The sequence below is a fragment of the Vespa crabro genome, chromosome 22 (genome assembly GCF_910589235.1).
Source record: "Vespa crabro chromosome 22, iyVesCrab1.2, whole genome shotgun sequence".
Lineage (NCBI taxonomy): Eukaryota > Metazoa > Arthropoda > Insecta > Hymenoptera > Vespidae > Vespa > Vespa crabro.
Window position 1 is genome coordinate 1,816,616 of NC_060976.1, and position 20,325 is coordinate 1,836,940.

The 20,325-nt window shown below is 27.0% G+C and overlaps 7 protein-coding genes across 7 annotated transcripts; 3 read left to right on the forward strand and 4 right to left on the reverse strand.

The window, feature by feature from the left end:
* Nucleotides 1-118: 118 nt before the first annotated feature.
* LOC124431723 (V-type proton ATPase subunit S1) lies at nucleotides 119-2,357 on the forward strand. Its single transcript, XM_046979930.1, has 3 exons — nucleotides 119-522; nucleotides 606-1,034; nucleotides 1,107-2,357. Exons 1-3 carry the CDS (start codon nucleotides 238-240, stop codon nucleotides 1,629-1,631), a joined length of 1,239 nt encoding a protein of 412 aa, XP_046835886.1. The 5' UTR covers nucleotides 119-237; the 3' UTR covers nucleotides 1,632-2,357.
* On the reverse strand, nucleotides 2,357-5,419 carry LOC124431722 (heparanase-like). The gene is made up of 6 exons (XM_046979929.1): nucleotides 5,181-5,419; nucleotides 4,507-4,820; nucleotides 4,084-4,327; nucleotides 3,641-3,997; nucleotides 3,120-3,564; nucleotides 2,357-2,522 (listed from the first exon to the last, which is right to left on the reverse strand). Exons 1-6 carry the CDS (start codon nucleotides 5,263-5,265, stop codon nucleotides 2,360-2,362), a joined length of 1,608 nt encoding a protein of 535 aa, XP_046835885.1. The 5' UTR covers nucleotides 5,266-5,419; the 3' UTR covers nucleotides 2,357-2,359.
* A 1,128-nt stretch (nucleotides 5,420-6,547) lies between these two features.
* On the reverse strand, nucleotides 6,548-10,439 carry LOC124431698 (bromodomain-containing protein 8). The gene is made up of 3 exons (XM_046979876.1): nucleotides 10,278-10,439; nucleotides 6,978-9,994; nucleotides 6,548-6,883 (listed from the first exon to the last, which is right to left on the reverse strand). The coding sequence occupies exons 1-3, from the start codon at nucleotides 10,294-10,296 to the stop codon at nucleotides 6,707-6,709; spliced, it is 3,213 nt and encodes a 1,070-aa protein (XP_046835832.1). The 5' UTR covers nucleotides 10,297-10,439; the 3' UTR covers nucleotides 6,548-6,706.
* A 148-nt stretch (nucleotides 10,440-10,587) lies between these two features.
* Nucleotides 10,588-13,316, forward strand: LOC124431699 (tetraspanin-33-like). Its single transcript, XM_046979877.1, has 5 exons — nucleotides 10,588-11,099; nucleotides 11,207-11,410; nucleotides 11,481-11,654; nucleotides 11,732-11,863; nucleotides 11,942-13,316. Exons 1-5 carry the CDS (start codon nucleotides 11,013-11,015, stop codon nucleotides 12,182-12,184), a joined length of 840 nt encoding a protein of 279 aa, XP_046835833.1. The 5' UTR covers nucleotides 10,588-11,012; the 3' UTR covers nucleotides 12,185-13,316.
* Nucleotides 13,317-13,406: 90 nt separating this feature from the next.
* LOC124431700 (AN1-type zinc finger protein 1-like) lies at nucleotides 13,407-14,335 on the reverse strand. The gene is made up of 2 exons (XM_046979878.1): nucleotides 13,910-14,335; nucleotides 13,407-13,802 (listed from the first exon to the last, which is right to left on the reverse strand). The coding sequence occupies exons 1-2, from the start codon at nucleotides 14,333-14,335 to the stop codon at nucleotides 13,422-13,424; spliced, it is 807 nt and encodes a 268-aa protein (XP_046835834.1). The 3' UTR covers nucleotides 13,407-13,421.
* Nucleotides 14,336-14,416: 81 nt separating this feature from the next.
* Nucleotides 14,417-14,845, reverse strand: LOC124431701 (anaphase-promoting complex subunit 13). Its single transcript, XM_046979879.1, has one exon. It carries the CDS (start codon nucleotides 14,651-14,653, stop codon nucleotides 14,417-14,419), a length of 237 nt encoding a protein of 78 aa, XP_046835835.1. The 5' UTR covers nucleotides 14,654-14,845.
* A 920-nt stretch (nucleotides 14,846-15,765) lies between these two features.
* Nucleotides 15,766-20,323, forward strand: LOC124431871. The gene is made up of 4 exons (XM_046980226.1): nucleotides 15,766-15,920; nucleotides 17,806-17,843; nucleotides 18,095-18,343; nucleotides 19,331-20,323. Exons 1-4 carry the CDS (start codon nucleotides 15,917-15,919, stop codon nucleotides 19,391-19,393), a joined length of 354 nt encoding a protein of 117 aa, XP_046836182.1. The 5' UTR covers nucleotides 15,766-15,916; the 3' UTR covers nucleotides 19,394-20,323.
* Nucleotides 20,324-20,325: the final 2 nt, after the last annotated feature.

The window sequence follows — 20,325 nt, forward strand, 5'->3', positions numbered from 1 at the left end:
TATTAAATACTTATATCTTCAAATTATGATAAAATGATGATGTAATTTTGTTTGAAATCCGGAAACGGGTGTGTGACGTATCACGTGCCCTTGTCACATGATCGAGATTCGAGATTCCGGTCAGGTGCTCGATTGCCTTCTGCTAAGAATCGTAGATAGTTGGTATTCGCCTCGCTCGTTGGATTTAACAGTGTTAATCAAATTGTTTTGTTTTTTTTTTCAAAAGAATTTATTATCATGACAGTACCACGTCGTACATTAATTTTAACTTTTTTAATTATAGTATTGTGTAATATTTTTACGGCAAGGTGTAATATTTTTTCGGGCGATGCAGTACCTGTATTATTATGGGGTATCACACCCGAATTTGATTCTCGTCCAAGCGCAGTCAATCCACTTTCGAAAACCTCTCAAGCGGAATTTAATCAAATTTTGAATAGTAAAATAGATAATTCACGACCACCACTTCTTGTTTTTGTGAAAGATAGTTTATGTGTTGAAGATCTAACCCAACACAAGGAAGTTAGTGGCTTTGTTAAATTTGATAATTTAATACTGTACAATATAATTTGTAATATATTAATTTTGATCGATTGACATTTAAGGATCTTCGACAAGTGACAAACAGAAGTCTATTGGCTTATTTATCTGCAGTTGAATCTCCCCTTTCTGTATTCGAAGATTTTCCATCATATAATCAAAGTTATGATGATAATGTAGACTCTTTATCGGATGGCCAATTGTTAATTAAGCCAATCACAACTTTAGATGTTATTTCTGAAATATATAGAAATATCAAAGATACTACACCAAATTTAATTGCCGCACTTACAGGAAGATCTTGCGGTTATAGTCGTTCTGAACGTACAAGAAGAGCAAACGTAGAAAATAATTCTGATACATATAAAGATTCTAGTCCAAATGCTCCAGTTTCTACATACAATAATGATTGTAATGCCAGTATCAATTCTAATGAGTTCATTGTCAGAGGAGAAAGAGTACTTTTATATGGAAGTCAGTCTCCACTTATAAAGGTAAATTTATATATTCAATTATTTGTTACTTGAAATAATTAAGCAAAAATTATGATAATACTTTTATTGCAGACTAAGGACATGGATTTCAAAAACTTTTCCAAGGTAACATTGTGCAAAGAAAGTTTTGATCAAACTTCTAAAAATATTGATTTAGATTTAATATTTAATGGAATTGATACTAAAACATCTGAGGTAGCCCTTCAATTTAACATTAAAAATCCATCATCTGGTTATTATTCTATAAAAAGTATAACTTATAAACCAAATAATATGAATCCTGAGGTATTAACGCCTGAATTAGATATAGTATTTCCATTTAATTTTTCTTATCATTGCTCAAACGAGATAATATTTTTAAAAAATACCACTATATTAAAAATCCCAAATATGCAAATACAAATTGATGCAAAGAAATTTGGAGATGCATATGACTGTGTTAATTTTACTACAATTCCGATCTGGACAGGAATTTTTGTTACTACCATATTAGGTTCAATTATGATTTGGGCATTCACAATGATTATTGATATTCGTACTATGGATAGATTTGATGATCCAAAAGGTAAAACTATTACTATTTCTGCCCAAGAATAAGATTAAATATAACGAATAGATATTTATATAATATAAATTGTAAGTAAAAATGTGTTAGGATATATTAAAAATATGAAAGTGTGTCATAATGTACTATTACATTGTTATGATTTAGCATGATTTCACAATTTTGGCAATATATAATATCCTCTTATGCAAAACTTCGTCTATGAAAAATTATATACGGACTGTGTTTCATATATTTATCTAGTATTAGCAAAATCAAAATGTAAACGAAATTTATCTTACAGAAATCTATATACCATTCCACTTGTATAATAATATATCATTTACAGTATTTATATCTTTAATGATAATGAATAATAATGTTTGAAAAATATAATAGATATGCACATTATATATCAGATAGAAAAGATCTGTAAATTATTAAATAAAAAAATTTAATTTATAGCTTGTTTCAACTAATATAAAATATATTGCACAGTGATAGTGAACTTTTTGAAGATTTGTCATAGACCGCATATTTACATATTTTTGTTACATATATTAATGAACAGTCTAATATCTTGTAAAATAAATTATAAATGTCTTGTTGAAATTTACAATTTCCAAAAAAAAAAAAAAAGTTGTTAGTAATCTATAAAGTATTTTAGCGTAAAATGTTGTTTATTTGTACAATTTTCTTTGTCATAAATGACTTTTATTTTATTAGAAAAATGTAAAATATATATATGTATATATAATAATAAAGTCATTAAATTGTAATATTATGAAATACATGCAGGAACATGAACTCCATGTATTACCATAAATACCATTGAAAATGGTGGTAGAATAATTATTTGGGTAGGATTCATAATTATAGGATGGAAAGGCGGTAATTTACCATCATTTTGCAGTTTCAATATTTCTCCATTCATTCTTATGTTTCTATAAATAAATAATAAATAATTAATAACATATTATTAATATAATTTGAACTAGCAACTATTGTACCTCTTTCTATACTATAGTATATATATGTATATATATATATATATTGTAAAAATATTTAATTTTTATTTTTAATTTAATTACCATACGTTATTGTTAAAATTTAGCATTTGTATAAAGAGCATATAATAAATATATTTAATACAGTCGAGCCTCGGTAACTTGAATCTCAAGGGAAGAGCTAAAATTATGAAAAAGTTTCGTTTTATCAAAAATTTTCAATTAAGAAAAGTTTAATGAACGAAAACGTTCAGCTTACAAAGATTTTCTTGTAGATTGGTTTATATTTTTATTTTAATTATAGAGATTCGAAGAAAAATAAACTCAATGTTTAGAAATCAATTAAGTTCTTATTAAACTTGCGGGGGTTTTGTGTGAAAGCGAAGCGAAAAGAGATAAAGAAAATTCTAGTATTATAGAAATATTTGAGTTATAGAGGATCGATTGTATTATTATTAAACCATATCTAAAGGACAAATATAGAGAATTTAATATTTTTTTTTTAAATTAAGATAATATATTTTGCATGCATACCTTGAGGTCAGGTGATCAGATGTTAAACTATATAGAAAAATTTTTATGTTTTTATTTAGCCTATGAAAGATCCCTTGAATTATGATCTTTGCAGAAGATTTATCTAGATTCATTCCGTATATAGTAATAGCGGGAACACGATTTATCAAAGATGCTTTTGGTGTACAATGTGCATAAATCCTAATGTACTCAGAAGATTTTGGAGATAATATCTTTAATACTTTCTCAGATACAAATTGTTTGTATATCACACTAATCCACCAATCTGGATTTGGTAAAAGATCTGGTCCAATCATAGCATAATATCCACCAAATAAGGATTGTCTTATAACGACATTTATACCCGCTTTAGCACTGTATCCTAATTTATCTAACCACAAAAATCCTGCAATATATCTATCAGATAAACCTGGAGCTCCTCCGCCATATGCTGAACTAGTCTCAGCTGTAAATTATTTTATTTATTATTTATTATATCTCATTTGGTATCAATATATATTAAATATTTTAATGCAACATACACAACCACATAGAAATGGATTTTCTTGATTTTTTAATAGTTTTTAACATGCTATCAATTTGCATTGGCAAAAAATAGAATGTTGAAGGATTTATAAAATCGTTAACTTGGGCTTCATGTCCATTCAAATAATATTGATGCCAAGTAACATAATTAATACTATCTTTATCCTTTTCCAAAAATATTTCTGCGTAAGATTGACCTTTATTGGAATCTCCAATATGATTTACTTCTGGTCCAACAAGAAAGCTTTTTTGGTAACCTACTTTATTTAATAGATTACGTAGTTGATAATAATCTTTTGCAAGTTGTTCTGCCGTTATCGTTCTATTAAATACATGATGAAATGAATTTGGTTCTGCAATTTATAAATATAATAGATCCGTTCGATTATACATTTTTGTTTTATATAAAAAAGAATATAAAAATTTATATTAATATCACCATTTCCTAATTGCCAATCTAGATTCATTTTTGATCCTTTTGCAAATAAAATAATATCTTGAGCATTAGTATCATCCCAGGTACCATTTGGATATCTAATTAATACATTCAAATCAAAAAGCATCCTTAAACGGGATTGTATCGTAAATTTGTATAACGATTCAAAATCCATATTAGTAATAGTAAAGTTACTAATATCTTGATCATCAAAGGGACTTATTATTCGTGCAGATGTTGTATGAGTCTGAATTAATTGGGAATATATTTAAATTTTAATACATTTAAATATAAATAAATATAAATTGCGCGCGCGTACGTCTGTGTATGTGTGTATATATACGTTTATACATTGTGTAATTTGAATGTAATTTATGTAAAAATAAAAAAAAAAAATAAATAAATAAATAAATGAATAAAACAAACCTGATTAAAAAATAAACAATCGGCCGATGTTCCTCCAATCCTAATAAATGCAGGATTTAAATGTCGCGCCAAATTAATAAATCTTTCGTCCGCGATTGGAAGTTTTTCCATGTTCCTCAGTAGGGATGTATCGAGTCCAAAAGATAAAAATTTTTTAGACGTTCGCGTAAGTATTTCATTCGTATGAAGATAAAATATAGATACTTTGCCCTTATCATATTGATTGAAATTCCAAAATGAAAATACTATTAAAGCCGAACAAAAGCCAAGTACTATAACGTTAAGGACGGTCCGTGTTGTTATTGTCGTTGTGCCTATAATCATTAATTACAAATTATCTCCATTTAATGATACTATTTGTAAATTATATAATAAATATAATATTCTTTGTAAATAAAGTCCAAAAATTTATTACAAATGTTAAAATTTCATCCTTTTTATCTTCAATAAAATGTAATACATTGTAAAATTAGTATTAATAATAAAGTTAATAATAAAGTAACATAATTGTTAATTAAAATAATAAAAATCTATATTTTATAAATCATTTATATATATATATATATATATATATATATATATATATATATATATATATATAAAAGAATAGTATGAAATTTGAAGTTAGAAATAATGACTTTTTAAGTAAAAATATTTATTAATATAAAGCTTACTTTGATGGGTGCGTATGTCATTTAAATTTTGATATTGATTTTTATTCCAATCATTACTCGCAAAGTAATTCATTGCCATAGTCATGCTTAGAATAATTGTTAATTGTATTAGATATTAAAACTTTATATCGGTAAAAATAGACTTGCAGTTACATTAACTGTTAACGATGAATGGTACGAAACGATCACAGCGCCATCATTCTTTTCGACCGCGATTGTTTAAAACATGATTAATTTTTTTTTTGTTCGAAAATTAAATTAATTATTCATTTTTATCCTTCGGGATAGTAACATTATGTTCTTGTTTCATGTAATGAACTTTTTCATTTCTTGCTTTTAACTTTCCTGAAATATACAATTTTTTATTTATATAAATCAAAATATATTAATAAATTGTAATTGAATTTTTAATTATTATATATTATTAATAATCTATAAGCAAAGAGAAATGAAAAAAAAAAAAAAAAAAAAAAAATAAAGATGCTTTGAATTTTTTTTATCTAATTGTAAGTTGTTAATAAAATATTAAAGACTTTGTCATTAAAGATCAACTTTTATATATGTTTTATTACGATTTCGATAAGCTAAACTGTATCTACGCTTTTGTCTTCCAACTAATTCATGCTTTGATTCTGTATTACTTAATTCATCCTCTGCCCAAAATTGTAAGTCTGTTTCATCTGATATACGAGGTGTAGGTACTGAAGGCTTTAAATTATATATATATATATATGTATATATATATTTACAATATTTATTGTTTCATTTATAATTTTTGTCTTGTATTTATTTTCTTCTTAACTTACAGCTTCTCCAGAAGTACACAAGTATTCTTTATTTTTAAGATTTAATTGCGACATTAATAGAATTGTTTTTCTTACAAGAGACAGATAATTAGTATAACCTTTGCAATCTTTAAAATGATATATCATATTTTTTTTACCCATACAGGTATAACGACCCATTATTTAAAGCAATTTTTGCTATACATTTTATTTTATCGTATATTAATTATTTGTACTTGTCATGTTTCAATATACTAATGAATTTACAACTTATGCATACATATTTCTTATTGACATAAAAAAAAAAGAAAAAGAAAAAATGTAGGAGTTATTTACTCTTTTCTTTTTTTGTTTTTGTTTTAGTAGTTAATCTTATATTTTTAAATAAGATTGAAAAGAATCTATATTATATATATATATATATGTATGTATATATATATATATATATATATGTATGTAATTTATATATATATATATATATGTATGTAATTTATATATATATATATATATATATATATATATATATATGTATGTAATTTATATATATATATATATATATATATGTAATAATATATTTAAATTGAAATACTGAACTAATATATAATTCATGATAATATCTTTTATAGACTTCCGAATTTATATCTAACTCATTTTTTAAATTGTAATGTAAAGAATTTCTATGATACAAAAAATAAGATAATCTTTTTCTAATAAAAATAAGATTAATTCTTTTCCTTAAGCCTAATCATTTTCTGATTTTCTGCGCTTTTTAGAGCGAGGACTATCAGTGTCATGTGGACTTGGAGTAATATGACTTCTTTTCCTTTTTACACTACTTTCACTAGCTTCGCTACTGCTACTTGCTGCAGTTCTTGTTTCTCTACGAAACGTTCCCTCTCCTGTTACTTGAACTAAAATCTAAAAAACAATATTCATAGAACATTATTGATACAACGTTTAATATAATTTAAATATATTTAATAGTGATTTTTATGTTATTCTTTATATTTACCTGCATGTGTTGTAAACATTCTTCTTGCATAGAAACTGCCATTTTATATATAAAAGTATCATGTTTGTTATACATAATGGCATTTTGAAACATAAGCATAACATCTCGTTGAAAATGTGTAGTTGATCTGATTGTCCCATTGTCTATATTCTTTTTTATGGTTGAGAGATCCATAGGTCGAAAAATAACAGAATGATATCCAGGTGCTTGATCTTCCGTAATAGGCCTTAAAAATACAGACGCATATTTATGCGTAGCTAGTCGATTATAAACCAACATAACTGCTTTCTTCCATGCTCTGTAATCAGCACCTTCTCCGGTGCTTTCATTTTCTGTTTCACTATCTACAGCAATAGTTTGTTTTTTTGAATATGTTTTCATAGCACGCCCACCACTTAATTTGCTTAAAGAAGATTCTTCTTCATCTAATTCTGCAGTTTCTTCTCCTGCACTGATAATAGACTCTGTAGTAATTTCTTTTTTTATAGTTGGTTCAGTTTCTATACATTTTTTATTAACATCTTTTTCTTCTTTTATTTGGAGCTCTTCCTTTATTAGAACTTTTTCTTCAATAAAAGAATCCGTAATTGGTACAGTCTCTTCTAATTTTATTTCTTCTTTTATAATTAGAGACGCATTTTCTGTCTGTTTTGTGTCAAAAACATTTTCTGTGTTAATAGATTCCATTCTTGTATGAATAACCTCTTCTGATGTAATGTCTTGACATGATTCTACAGCTATAGTCGATTCTTCTATTTCTTCTTCTTTTATTTCAATACCAGGTAAAGTTGAACTGACCGTATCTTCTGAAAAATCTTTTGTATCTTCTTTTTTATATTCATCTGTATAAATTTCTAAAGTGTCTTCTGTAGTTACGTCTTGTGATTTTAAAGATAATTCATCAGCTACTTCAATAATAGTTTTTTCTTTTATTAAAATAATTGGTTCCTCTTTATATGATTCTAATGATTCTGTACTTTCTATCGTATTCTCAATAACCTGTTCTTCTGTTATTTTTTTCTTATTTTCTATGCTATGAGAGCTCTCATCATCTTCTAAAATCAAACTAATATCTTGTGACTTTTCTGTATCTTCGGTACTCGGGACATCATTTGTTACTTCCGAGGAAACACTAGCAGCTTCGGCAGATGGCACATCCTGCTGTTCCCCAGTGATTTTTGCAAGGTGTAATTCTAATTGATCTAATTCCAAACATTCTTTATTTTCTATTTCTTCAGAAGATTCCTTTTGTTCTTTTGTATTATCACAGGATTCTTCTTTCTCAGATATAACCATTTCTTCTTCTTCTACTTCATCTATTTCTTCTTCAATAGTACCTTCACCACTTTCTTTTACATCAGGTGTCTTTGAATCACTTTCTTCTGTTTCTACATTTGATACCGAATCTAAGATATCAAGATCTTCAATAATCTGTTTTTCCTCCACCGTTGTATTCGTTTTATTATTATCTTCAACATTATTTTCTACTTCTGAAGTAACTTCTTCATTTGGAATTACTCTTTCATCATAAGTATTTGCTTCTGATTTCTCTTCTTCTTGGGAATTAGACACAGTTTCTGATATTTCTGCAATAATAACTTTTGATTCTGATGATTCTATGGCAACTGTTCCTATAATCTCAGCAATATTAGAAGTACTAGAATCTATTTCTTCAATGGCCATTTCTTCGCTATGTGGAGAATCAGAGAGTGAAACAGCTTCATCGACATCTCTAGGCTCTGAACGTTCCTGTATCTGTGTAATGTCCTGAGATTGAGGAATAGTAAGACTATTAATTACTGTATTTGTATTAACAGAGTCTAAAGTTTGTGGACTGCCTGTTATTTCTCCTTTTATTAATTCTTCTATATCTCCAATAATTTCATTTATTTCATCCTTGTCTATCACATCTGACATTATATCTTTTCTAATTACATCGTCTATGTGACCTATTATTTGTACCATACTTTCTGATACTGGTATATTTGTTGTGGTAGGGATCGTAAGTGTCGCAGTTGGTACAGTTACTTCATTTTGAATGGATGTTTGAGAAACTGGATTTTGGATATTATGAACTTCTGTAGAAATATTTTGTTGCGATACTATGGTTGAAGGTATCTGTAAATTTGGTAATGGACCTCTTTGAGGATTTGTAGGCATTTCTAGCAACATTGAAAGAGTCGGTGCGCCAACTGATGGTCTTTCAGGAATAACATTTGTAATTTGAGTTGGTACCAATTGATGCATAGAAGATACACTTTGCGTCATTTGTGAATTTGGTATTTTAGGACTAGATCCAAGAAGACTGGTAATAGTGGGAGAACTTATTTGTGCAGTTGATGTTGATGTTTGTATCTGAGTTGTTGGACTAGGAGACTTTAATAGACTTGTTAATAATGGAGAACGACCACCTCTTCCTTTTTTTTCATCATCTTCCGTTGAAATATCAGATGATTCTGGTAATTCTGCAGATGTTTCTATTGCTTTACGTTGATTTCTAACAGAGACATTTTGTGAAACCATTATTTCTTGTTTTTGTTGTCGTTTTACAAGCCAAGCAGAATGCGCTCTAGCTTTTTGTTCTTGATCACGTTCCTCTTGCTCGATAGTATGCCACATCTTTTGTAATTTTTCTTCTGTTATAGAACCTGATTTTAATAGGTTTATTTCTGTTTTAAGCTGTTGATATTCATCTCTTTGAAAAGCTAATATTTGGCCTAATTCTGCTATTCTTTCTTGCGTTAATCTTCTAACAATAGATTCTCCCGTAGTTTCTCCACTTTCTCTTTTTTTCCTTTTTGGAGTGTCTGCATTTTCTAAAAGATATGCATATTGTATCGCACAAGATTTTTGAGAAAACCAATCAGGTGGTCGTAATGCTTCCTTTTCTGCAAAAGGTTTTAAAGAACGTGATACACTCATCCAGTTTTGATCTCCAGATTTTAATACACTTGATGCTAAACATAATTGCTCGCGCGTACTCCATGTATCGCATGATATGCGTTTAAATTTCAGTCCTGAAAATTTACGTTAATAATAAATCATATTTTATTATAAAAGATTTACATAGAAAAATCTTAGGTTAGGAAATATAATAACAATTTAATTTTTATATTAATAAGTTAATAAGTAATAGTAACATTTAAACAAATTTGTATTTCATTTAAATAATTCCATATAAAAAGATTAAATGTTATGTTATTGTAAAAATATCAAACATTTATTATTACATTAAAATGTTAACCTTAAAATAGTAATCTTTATTTTTTACGCGAATAAAGATTTGTCATATAAACTTACTATCTTGTACCGACGTCATTTTGTTTAAATAAAATATTGTATCATTAGTTTGTTTGTAATTATTAATTATTTTGATTATATTTAAATAAAACAATTAAAGCATTTCATTTCATTATAACTCTAGAGTCACCGTTATGTTATTAAAACTTAGTCATTGAACTAAAATAATGGAACGCACGGAACTGGAAAGTGTTCGTAAATATATCAGTATTTTAACAATTTGAAGAATAATTCTAAGTTATATGTTTAATAGTAAAAAGTATGTTTTCGAGAAGAATATTATGTTTTTATACGTTTTTTTTGGAAGTCCATTTAAAATTCCATGGAATGTTTAGTATAATATATTATGAATATGATCAAAATAAGATCACAACTGGAAACGTTTAATATGATAGCTTAATCGAAGTTTCCAATGCAGCCCAATTGAATTACTTAAGCGTTTGAAAATAGGAATACGCGGAATTGAACTGTGATGGTTAAAGCAAAAGAAACTGTCAAAGGATGTTGTGGTCATATATGTCAATATTAAATTGTTCGCGATCAAGTTTAGTTTCTTAAAAATATAATAAAACGCTAATGAATATACGTGGAGCATGTAAAATGAAAGAAATAATAACACACACAGTATAATTACTATATAAATCATCACGAATTTATCGTGTTACTGACTGCATTACTGTGTATTACGTGTCTTGTTATAAATTTAATATTACTATTTTATTCAAATACATAAAAATGAATAATCGAAGGCGCACAAATAATTTCACGTATGTTAGTTCATGTGTGAAATATATGATATTTACTCTAAACTTTGTATTCTGGGTAAGTGAACGTTATTATATCCTTAATCAGAGTATTTTATTAGATTGATATATAAAAATGATACCATATGTAGAATTGAATATGAATTTTATATTTTGATTACACAGTTATTTGGTGGTCTTTTAATTGGAGTGGGTCTGTATGCCTTTGTTGATAAATGGCAAGCAACTGGTTCTGTAAGAGTGGAAAATGTATATGATGTAATATTGAATATCTCACTAGTAATGGTAATAGCTGGAGGAGTTGTCTTTGTTGTCAGTTTTGCGGGATGTGTTGGTGCGCTTCGTGAAAATACCTGCCTACTTAAATTTGTTAGTATTATGCAAAATTAATTTATACTAGATCCTATCATATATTTTGTCTTATATGAAAATATTACAGTATTCGTTATGCCTGTTGGTTTTTTTCCTCCTTGAAATGGGTGTTGCAATAGTTGGTTTTGTATTTCCACATACGTTACAATCTTTATTGGAAGAATCTTTTACTGAAAAAATTATTCAAACGTACAGAGAAGATCCAGATTTGCAGAATTTCATTGATTTTGGACAACAAGAGGTTAATTATTTATCTTAATGTCATTTGAAATAAAAATAATAAAAATTTTTAATCACATCTACTTTTTCTTTTTATAGTTCAAATGCTGCGGTTTAAGTCAAGCTGGTTATATGGATTGGGGCAAAAATGAATATTTTAATTGTTCCAGTCCTAGTGTTGAACATTGTGGTGTACCATTTTCTTGCTGCATAAATGCTACAGATATTAGTGTAATTTTTTTTTTAATTTCATCAATGAAAAATTATATTTAAAACATATTTACATATATTTAATATTATTATTTGCAGAGCGGACTCGTAAATATAATGTGCGGATACAAAGACAAAGTCTTAACTCTTCCTGTATCTGAAGCAAGTAAAAAAGTCTGGACCAGTGGTTGTATCGAAATTGTTCGTAATTGGGCAGAACGCAATTTATATACGATAGCAGGCATTGCCCTGGGCATAGCTCTTAGTCAGTTATTTGTTATTTATCTAGCTAAGACATTAGAAGGTCAAATTGAGTTACAAAGGTCTCGTTGGCATTCCTGAGCTTGACTTCAGGCCACCTACCGCTACTCTATTCATTCTCCAGCAAGCAGGCAGGTGGCCAGCAACCATACGCAAAGTCAGGATGCTAAAGCAAACGTGAATGCTCGAATGGCATTGCTTGTTCTATTTGCAATCTCATTATACATACTGTGCATTTTATCTCTGATTAGATTCATTCTTTACTATTTTCATTTGTACTTAGGTAAAAAAAAATTTTTTACTTAATATCATGAGACAGAAATTTGCATTCTTTTTATAATTCTTTTACTTCCATCATACTTATTATTATCTTTAAATACATTCATTTTTTAGCTTAGAAAGACTTGGCCATTGTATCCGAATAGAGTTTAGTCCTCTTTTTTAATACTAAATTGATATTTTAATACTAAGTGTATAAACTTCCGAGATATTTACATATCTATATACTTTTTTCTTTAGTATTAAGTCTGGTCTATATACGCAGACCACTTCTTGATGTGTTCAAAGAAACTAAATGAGATTTATGTTATGGCGCATTTGTGTTTATCCAAGTTGGATAGAATCTTTATCTTAACTCAAATTTCTTGAAAACAATTTTTTATAATATTTTAGATATGATCTTTGACAAATATGTGAGATGAAATGATGAAAATATTTTTTACATAGATAGCTATTTTTTTTTTTAGATAATATTATTTCGTTTATAAAAAATTAAAGACAAATAACTAAGAGATAAATAATTTAATTTAATACCGTTTGTATTAATATATTATACATCTATTATACAGACATTTACTTGAAATATTTTTATGTCTAACAGCAGAATACGCACATTGCTTAAGTTACTAATTCATTAATTTTTTAAATATTTGTAATGTTATGATATAAGCATCATCAGTTAGATTGAGAAGATATATTCTTTAACTTGTTAATTTATATGTTCTTTTTTAATATGGTGCACATTAATTACACCTATGAGCAGAAGAACATCCAGTGCCAAAATCAGAATATTGTCTTACATTCTTCTTTAAAACAAATCTGACAATAATCTGGTATGAATGATTTGTTTATCCAATAGGTATAAAATAAATTTACTGTGTCTTTTTATCAACAATAAATGTAAAACTGATATATAAAACCTTCTAGTTTGTAATAAACAAATATTATTCTAATATAACATCCTTGCCATCATCAACATGGTATAATTATTTATAAAAGGTTTATAATATACTCAGAAAAATGATAGTTTTTAATACATTTATTTATAGAGGGTAAGATCTACAGATGCGTTATCAGAATATTCTAAAATAATGCATTGCCCATCAATAAGTGAAGAACTTTCAAATAGATCTATTAAAGGAGTATCCATTTTATTACATATGGATGCACCAGTATTATGATTGAATAAATGCAATTTATTTGTAGTTGATGTATTATTATTGTTAGGAATTTTAAATATGTCAGCCGTTGAATCTATGATTTTACCAATGGTCCAATGTTTATTCATGTAAATACCTTTTGGGGCGCTTGTAACTTTATTTGAAACGGTTATCGGTGGATATACAAGAAAATAACAGCGTTCATTCATGGGCACATTTTTAGGGCCTACAGCAACACTTTTCACACGCATCAATTGTACCTGATAACAATGAGAAAGTTTTATATATATATATATATATATAAAAATTGTTAATTATTTAAAATTGTTAGAATAATTAAAATTAATAGATAAATGTTTTTACATACTTTGTTAGCCATAGCAGTATTTTTTGACTTTTTTAAAGAATCAGAAACTTCTTGATCTACTATTGCTTTAGCTTGGGCAAATTGTCTCTTAGGTATTTGCCATTTCTTAAGTTTTTTTAATGTCTCATCGTCGTTAGTTTCAAAACAACCATGATATCTGTGCTTTAAGCAAAAATGAATCTTACATTTATAACATAACATTTCGACAGGTGACGTTTCTTTACAATCTTCTTTAGAACAAACAAAATTTGAAGATGGCTCTTTCGACGATATAACATCGGACAAAGATTTAGAACATTTATGCGATTCTGCATTAAAATGATTTTTACAAAATGTCAAATCACAATGATTACACTTAAATGGTAGAAAATCTAATACTTTACAATCGTCCAATGCACAACGTTCTCCAGTATTAGGAAATTCCATCTTTCTTTATTTTCATATAATAATTTTGTTTCACTATTACTTTTTAATAGATATTATCTTTTAATAATATTTTAACGCAATTTAATTATGTGAAGGTGTTGGTGAATGCAAATGATTTTCACTTAATGTACCCAATGCCAGGTTATTCCACTTTTGCTCTAACTCTTTTAACGTCATGTGTGAATCACCATTGTCACTTTCAGGATCTGGTAGTTCTGCTACAGGTACTAATATATCGTCGATAGGTAATTTTTCTTTACGCCAAGCTTCGTCTATTAAATCTAATAATCTACCATCACCGCATACTTGGCTGTCCATTCCGTTATATTATTAAACAGTTTCAATTATGATTTTTCAACTTTAAACTCATTAAAACATAAAATATTTATTTTATCGAAAATCGTGATATCAACTTAAAGAACCACGCAATACCACGCAAGACCGTTTTATTATTTAATACAGGTTATTAAAAAAAAAAAATCTAAATTCAATGTTCATATAAAAACATAAGATTTTAGTAAAAGTTACATTTTGATCGTCGTCGACAGTTGTCGCTAGTATCGCCTTTAAATATCCCGCGTATTTGAATTTTTAATTTTCATATCGAATAAGATATCGAAAAAAAAATTGAAAATTTTATTCATTTTAAATATATTCACATTTACCCAATTGTAATATAAAATATCGTCAAAAACTTATATATTTTTAATTTTGAAATATTTTTAATTTATAGGTGTATTTCTTTTAATAAATTCAAAATAAATTATTTTTATTTACAAAAAAAAAATATATATATATATATATATATATATTTTATGATTGAACATGATCTAATCTGAACGATTTTTGAGTTCGTCGTTTTCAGATCTTCGGGGCGTTCTAAGAATGGCGATGAGAATCAAGTCACGCTTTCCAAATATGGAAAGGATGAGATTAACCCACTCTCATCGGATGATCGGTTTATTTTGTCCTCCTCCTAAAATTCGTAATAAGGACATTGTCGAAGATATATATATGTATAGAACGTGAAAGTTATCGAAGGTGAACAAGTTTGGTTAATGATATCTTTATATATATTAGTCTCTTATCTATAAATAAGTAATCGTTCAATGATCTAATAAAAAACAATGGACCTCTACTATAATATATGTATATATATATATATATATATATATATATATATATATATATGTATATATATGTATATTAGGAGGAAAAACATAATAGTTAATAATAATTATGAATTATTTATCAAGGATAAGAAAAGTAAATCTTTTCAAGGTGATCGTTAAAAAGAAAAAAAAAATCGAATTGACGATTCCTGCTTAGAGTCTAGTGATATATAACTCAATGATATAACGGTATTATGTATATATATATATAACGATCTTAGAAGTCGCAGATTTGTGGTTGTTAAAGATAGGTGTGTACTCAACAGTATTTGATCACCCGTTGGACGAACAAAACGCTTCGCCGAACGCATTCTCAGTCGACGAAGGAACGTTCTCTCGCGTGGTTCCTATCTACAGGTGTGCGAGTGATCATCTCCCTTAGAGAGACGAGAGTGTAGCACATCTAAGTATGGGTAAGTAATAATATTCGATCATTTATTCATTCATTCATTTAATTAATTAAATCGACGAATAAAAATATGTCGTACCTTGATTCATTGATTCCGTTACATTACCTATGATTTTTTTCCTCTTTTCTTTTTAATTTTTAAATTTTGATTCTTACCGTCGAAAAATCCCCATAGGAAATATTTAGACTTGAAACAATGAGCTTGATCCAAGAGTATAAATCATGGGTATTTCTTAATCCAACGGATCGAGAAGAGAAAGTTCGAGAGGTTCTCGATCGTACATATATAATTTTTTTTTTTTTTTTTATTTTCTTTCGTGTTTCTTATTTTTATGAGAAGATTCGCCATTTTTTTTTTCTTACGTGACTCACTCACCATACCTTTATTATAATCGAATCGATGATTGAATTTTCGATCCTCAGATATAGGATTTTGATTGACTAACGTTGTTTTTTTTTTACCGTTATACACGTATAAAATAGAATGAGATTTAATGTTTGAATTATTTCTTTCAGTGAGTCATTATACTCACTGAAAGTATTTTTTAAATTATACAAATATATATATATATATATTTTTTTTTTCCAAAGTATATATCTAAACTTTGTTGTATTTATATAAAAAAAAATGTTTAAAGTATAAAATTATAAATTATAGAAGTATTTTGCATTATTTCAAAAGCATCGAATTGATGATATCATAAATATAGAATATTAAAATTGAATAAATATAAAGTAAATTAGATTATTATATATACATGCATACATACATTTTTTTTCATTTATTTCTTTCTTCCAGGTATATGTCTACGCTTTGATATGTTTATGCAAAAATAAAAAACAAAAATTTATTTTAATTGATCTAAGGCGTTATAAAAATATTTTACATTGTTCTAAAAATATTCAATTGACGTTTAAATATAAAATATTAGAATTGAACAAATATAAAGTAATTTATATTATTGTATTATATAAAAAAAAAAATATATATATATATATGTGCAAAATAAACGTAACATATGTTTTGGTATTAGCGTGTTCGTCTTAAAAAAAATAGAACAAAAAAGAAAAAAAAAAGGAAAAAAAAAGAAAAAGAAAATAAAAAAAAATCTACTTGATTAGATATTAAAAAGAAAAAAAATCGTGAATCGTCGAATTTGATATAGATCAAGAGAACATTATTGTATCGTCGTAATCGTGAGTTTGTAGAGTTATGTACATATATAGGGTCAGTAGCTGCAATTACATTGCAGTTATCATATTAACTCCGTAGTCCTCGCTCGCAATCTTTCTGATTAGACCTCGTCCTAAACTCAAATGGAGAATGAGTCTAAGGCCAGTGCATACATACTTACATCCTCCTATGGTTTCATCTCCCCACGAAGAGAGGATGATGGTACATTGGAATCTTTCAATGTTGAAAGATATCATACGTTTAACGTTAAAAAATTCATTTTTATATCATGATATATATATATATATATTATATAATTTATGTATATATATATATATATATATAAATTAAATTTTTGTATTGAGATGAGATATGAAAATGATTAAAAGCTTGTTCATGCATGATAAATATAATGAGAGGACAAATTTCAAACGCGTTTCGATTTATTATATTTTATCAATTTTCAACAGCGATAATAGTTAGATCGTTTTGCGCAATGTCGAATGTAAGCCAATACAAAATTGTATAGATATCCTTTCGCCATATTTTTTTTTTATACACACACACACACACACACACACATATATATCGAGTTACGTTTCCTTTCGTTCCATTTACCTTCGTTTTCTTTTTCATTCTTTTATTTGTTTTTCTTTTTTTTTTCTTTTTTTTTCTTTCATTATTTATTTTTTTTTCTTCTTTTTTTTTTTTTTAGGTGTCACTCACGCCAGCAGTCTATTCGTCGTGCTCGCTGTAAGTGAAACGTTTAATTAAAATGTCACTTAAGATATTTTCTTAACTTTCTTTGTAGTATCGTAATGTTTACGTTAGACTTATCTATGTCAAAATTAAATTTAAACATTATGATCTCATTGTTAAATGATTCGTCGATTAAAAACTAAGACGAAAGTTATTATATATTCTTGTCTTTTATTTTTTTTTTTTTTTTAATTGTAATATTTTTATTTATTTATTTATTTATTTTTTTTAATTATTATTATTAGGTATTTCTAATAACAGTGGAGGGAGGCGATATAATACGCAAGAGTATTGTTTTCGACAAGAACACGCCGGACGTGTTTTATTGTCCTCAGCACAAGCCAACGGGATTTGAAAAAATGATCGTTAAAGCTAAACCTTTATGGAGGCTTTGTCAATTCGAGGGTAAACCCATTCCGGAAGATTATAAAAGTGACTGTTACAATGACGTAGATGAATCGGAGTACGCTTGTAAGGAAAAATACAGAATTATGGTGAGTAATATCATAATAATAATAATAGTAATAATAATAATAATAATTATTAAAATGTAATTAATAATTTTTATTATTAATACTATTATTATAATATTAATAATTATTATTATTAATACTATTATAACAATAATAATAATAATAATAATAATAATAATAATAATAATAATAATAATAGTAATAATTATTATTATTAGTATTATTATTATAGAAAGTTTCGTTAACATGGAAATATTGAAATAGTTATGATCATAAGAATTAAAAACATATTACACTTGTCTGTTGTACAATAACAAGTATTAATTCATGCGAATCGATCGAAGTGATGAGGAAGTTCTTGTATAAGCATATAATTACGAATTAGTATATTATTTGATAAAGCCATTTTTTCCACCACTCCCCCTTCACAATTTTTACCGTTACTCTAGTCTCTTACAGGGTGTTATATAAAATGCACGAGAGAGAAAGAAAGAAAGAGAGAGAGAGAGTGAGAGTGAGAGAGATAGATGAAGAGGGAAACGAAGAGAGAGAGAGAGAGAGAGAGAGAGAGAGAGAGAGAGAGAAAGAAAGGGAAACGTAGCTCTTGGAAAGAAGTAATTATTTTCTTTCTTTCTTTTTTTCCTTTCCTTTTTACCTTTACAACGTATATTTACAACGAACAATATCGTAGATTCTTCTCTTAATTTTTTTTTTTTTTATTTTTTTTTATTTTCAGTATATCATCTCTTTATCTTTTTTTAACCCGATATTTTTTTTACATTTTATAACTTTTTTCCAGACAAAAAAAAAGAAAAAAGAAAGAAAGATCCCTCTTTTGAATAATCGTCAATGAAGCTACATTCTTCGAAGTAACGATTAATTTTCAATTGTTTGCAAATGCCCTGACACATCGTATCATGCTACATGCTCTACATTCCGAATCATGCGAATTCATCGTAACACACCACGTGTAACCTTTTGGTGTCGGTTCTTTTTTTTTTCTTACAGAAACGAATCAAAAATGCAGAGGGAGACGCAAAACCCATTGACAACGACTACATCGAGAAATAGATGAAAATGACGATGCTGCACGGCCAATCCACGCGCAAATCCATAAACACTATATAAAAGAAAAAAAAAAAAAAAAAAAAAAAAGAAAAAAAAAACAAAAAAGATACAAAACAACCCCCAAATTTATATCTTACTAATGCTCGGGCTGCGCTGTCGCAGGGCTCAATATTTGTACAGTAATATTGACTAGGAGGTGGCAGAGACACATATAACGTATTTTCACCTAATCATTCAATGGCCCGCTTCGCTTTTATTCTTGTTCTTTTTTTTTATATATATATATAAATATATATATATATTTTTTTTGTTTTTTTTTCTCCCACTACAAATTACGATGTACTTGTAGGTATTGACAAAGTGTAATGTATTAACAATCAGTCAAAAAAAACAAATTTAAGAGAAAAGAAATTTAAGTTGAGAACATGAAAAAACATATACGCTTGTAATACATAAGTATGTTTTATATATAAAGATAGAAAGTAACATTTGTGTAATTTATATTATAAAAAGAGACGATATCTTTTACAAATACAATAATACGATCCTTACTATCCGAGACTTGGATATAAACATTTAATATTTTATTTATCAAGTTTTTATATTATTCTTTTTAAAACTGTACGAAGAATGACAGTGTATCCTATTCCTAATAATCCAATTCGTTTGTATTATTGAAACAAAAGTAATGAAAAAAAAAAAAAAAAAAAAGGAAAAAAAAAAAAGGAAAAACTTGTACCTTTTACAATATTAATAATAAAACTAACACTGATAGAGAGCTTGGCAGTTAATCATTAACTCTAAGACCTATGGTATGGTTTTAGCCTCCTAACGCTGCTTAATATTTCAGTCATAGAAAAAAAAGATAATAATTATGAGAATTCTTCACAAAGAACTGTAATATTGTAATAATAATGATAGTTTCTTAACAAATT

Excerpts from the sequence above, each read along its gene's own strand:
- LOC124431722 (XM_046979929.1), bottom strand. The coding sequence starts at position 5,265 with ATGACTATGGCAATGAATTACTTTGCGAGTAATGATTGGAATAAAAAT. Across the intron at positions 3,565-3,640 it reads ATCCATTTCTATGTGGTTGT|CTGAGACTAGTTCAGCATAT; the intron begins GTATGTTGCATT and ends AATAATTTACAG. Across the intron at positions 2,523-3,119 it reads TCTGATCACCTGACCTCAAG|AAACATAAGAATGAATGGAG; the intron begins GTATGCATGCAA and ends ATTTATTTATAG.
- LOC124431871 (XM_046980226.1), top strand. Across the intron at positions 17,844-18,094 it reads GTCTATTCGTCGTGCTCGCT|GTATTTCTAATAACAGTGGA; the intron begins GTAAGTGAAACG and ends TATTATTATTAG. Across the intron at positions 18,344-19,330 it reads AGGAAAAATACAGAATTATG|AAACGAATCAAAAATGCAGA; the intron begins GTGAGTAATATC and ends TTTTTCTTACAG.
- LOC124431699 (XM_046979877.1), top strand. The coding sequence starts at position 11,013 with ATGAATAATCGAAGGCGCACAAATAATTTCACGTATGTTAGTTCATGT. Across the intron at positions 11,411-11,480 it reads ATACCTGCCTACTTAAATTT|TATTCGTTATGCCTGTTGGT; the intron begins GTTAGTATTATG and ends AAAATATTACAG. Across the intron at positions 11,655-11,731 it reads TTGATTTTGGACAACAAGAG|TTCAAATGCTGCGGTTTAAG; the intron begins GTTAATTATTTA and ends TTCTTTTTATAG.
- LOC124431701 (XM_046979879.1), bottom strand. The coding sequence starts at position 14,653 with ATGGACAGCCAAGTATGCGGTGATGGTAGATTATTAGATTTAATAGAC.
- LOC124431698 (XM_046979876.1), bottom strand. Across the intron at positions 6,884-6,977 it reads AATGTTTACAACACATGCAG|ATTTTAGTTCAAGTAACAGG; the intron begins GTAAATATAAAG and ends ATTGTTTTTTAG.
- LOC124431723 (XM_046979930.1), top strand. The coding sequence starts at position 238 with ATGACAGTACCACGTCGTACATTAATTTTAACTTTTTTAATTATAGTA. Across the intron at positions 523-605 it reads ATCTAACCCAACACAAGGAA|GATCTTCGACAAGTGACAAA; the intron begins GTTAGTGGCTTT and ends TTGACATTTAAG. Across the intron at positions 1,035-1,106 it reads GTCAGTCTCCACTTATAAAG|ACTAAGGACATGGATTTCAA; the intron begins GTAAATTTATAT and ends CTTTTATTGCAG.
- LOC124431700 (XM_046979878.1), bottom strand. The coding sequence starts at position 14,335 with ATGGAATTTCCTAATACTGGAGAACGTTGTGCATTGGACGATTGTAAA. Across the intron at positions 13,803-13,909 it reads ATACTGCTATGGCTAACAAA|GTACAATTGATGCGTGTGAA; the intron begins GTATGTAAAAAC and ends CATTGTTATCAG.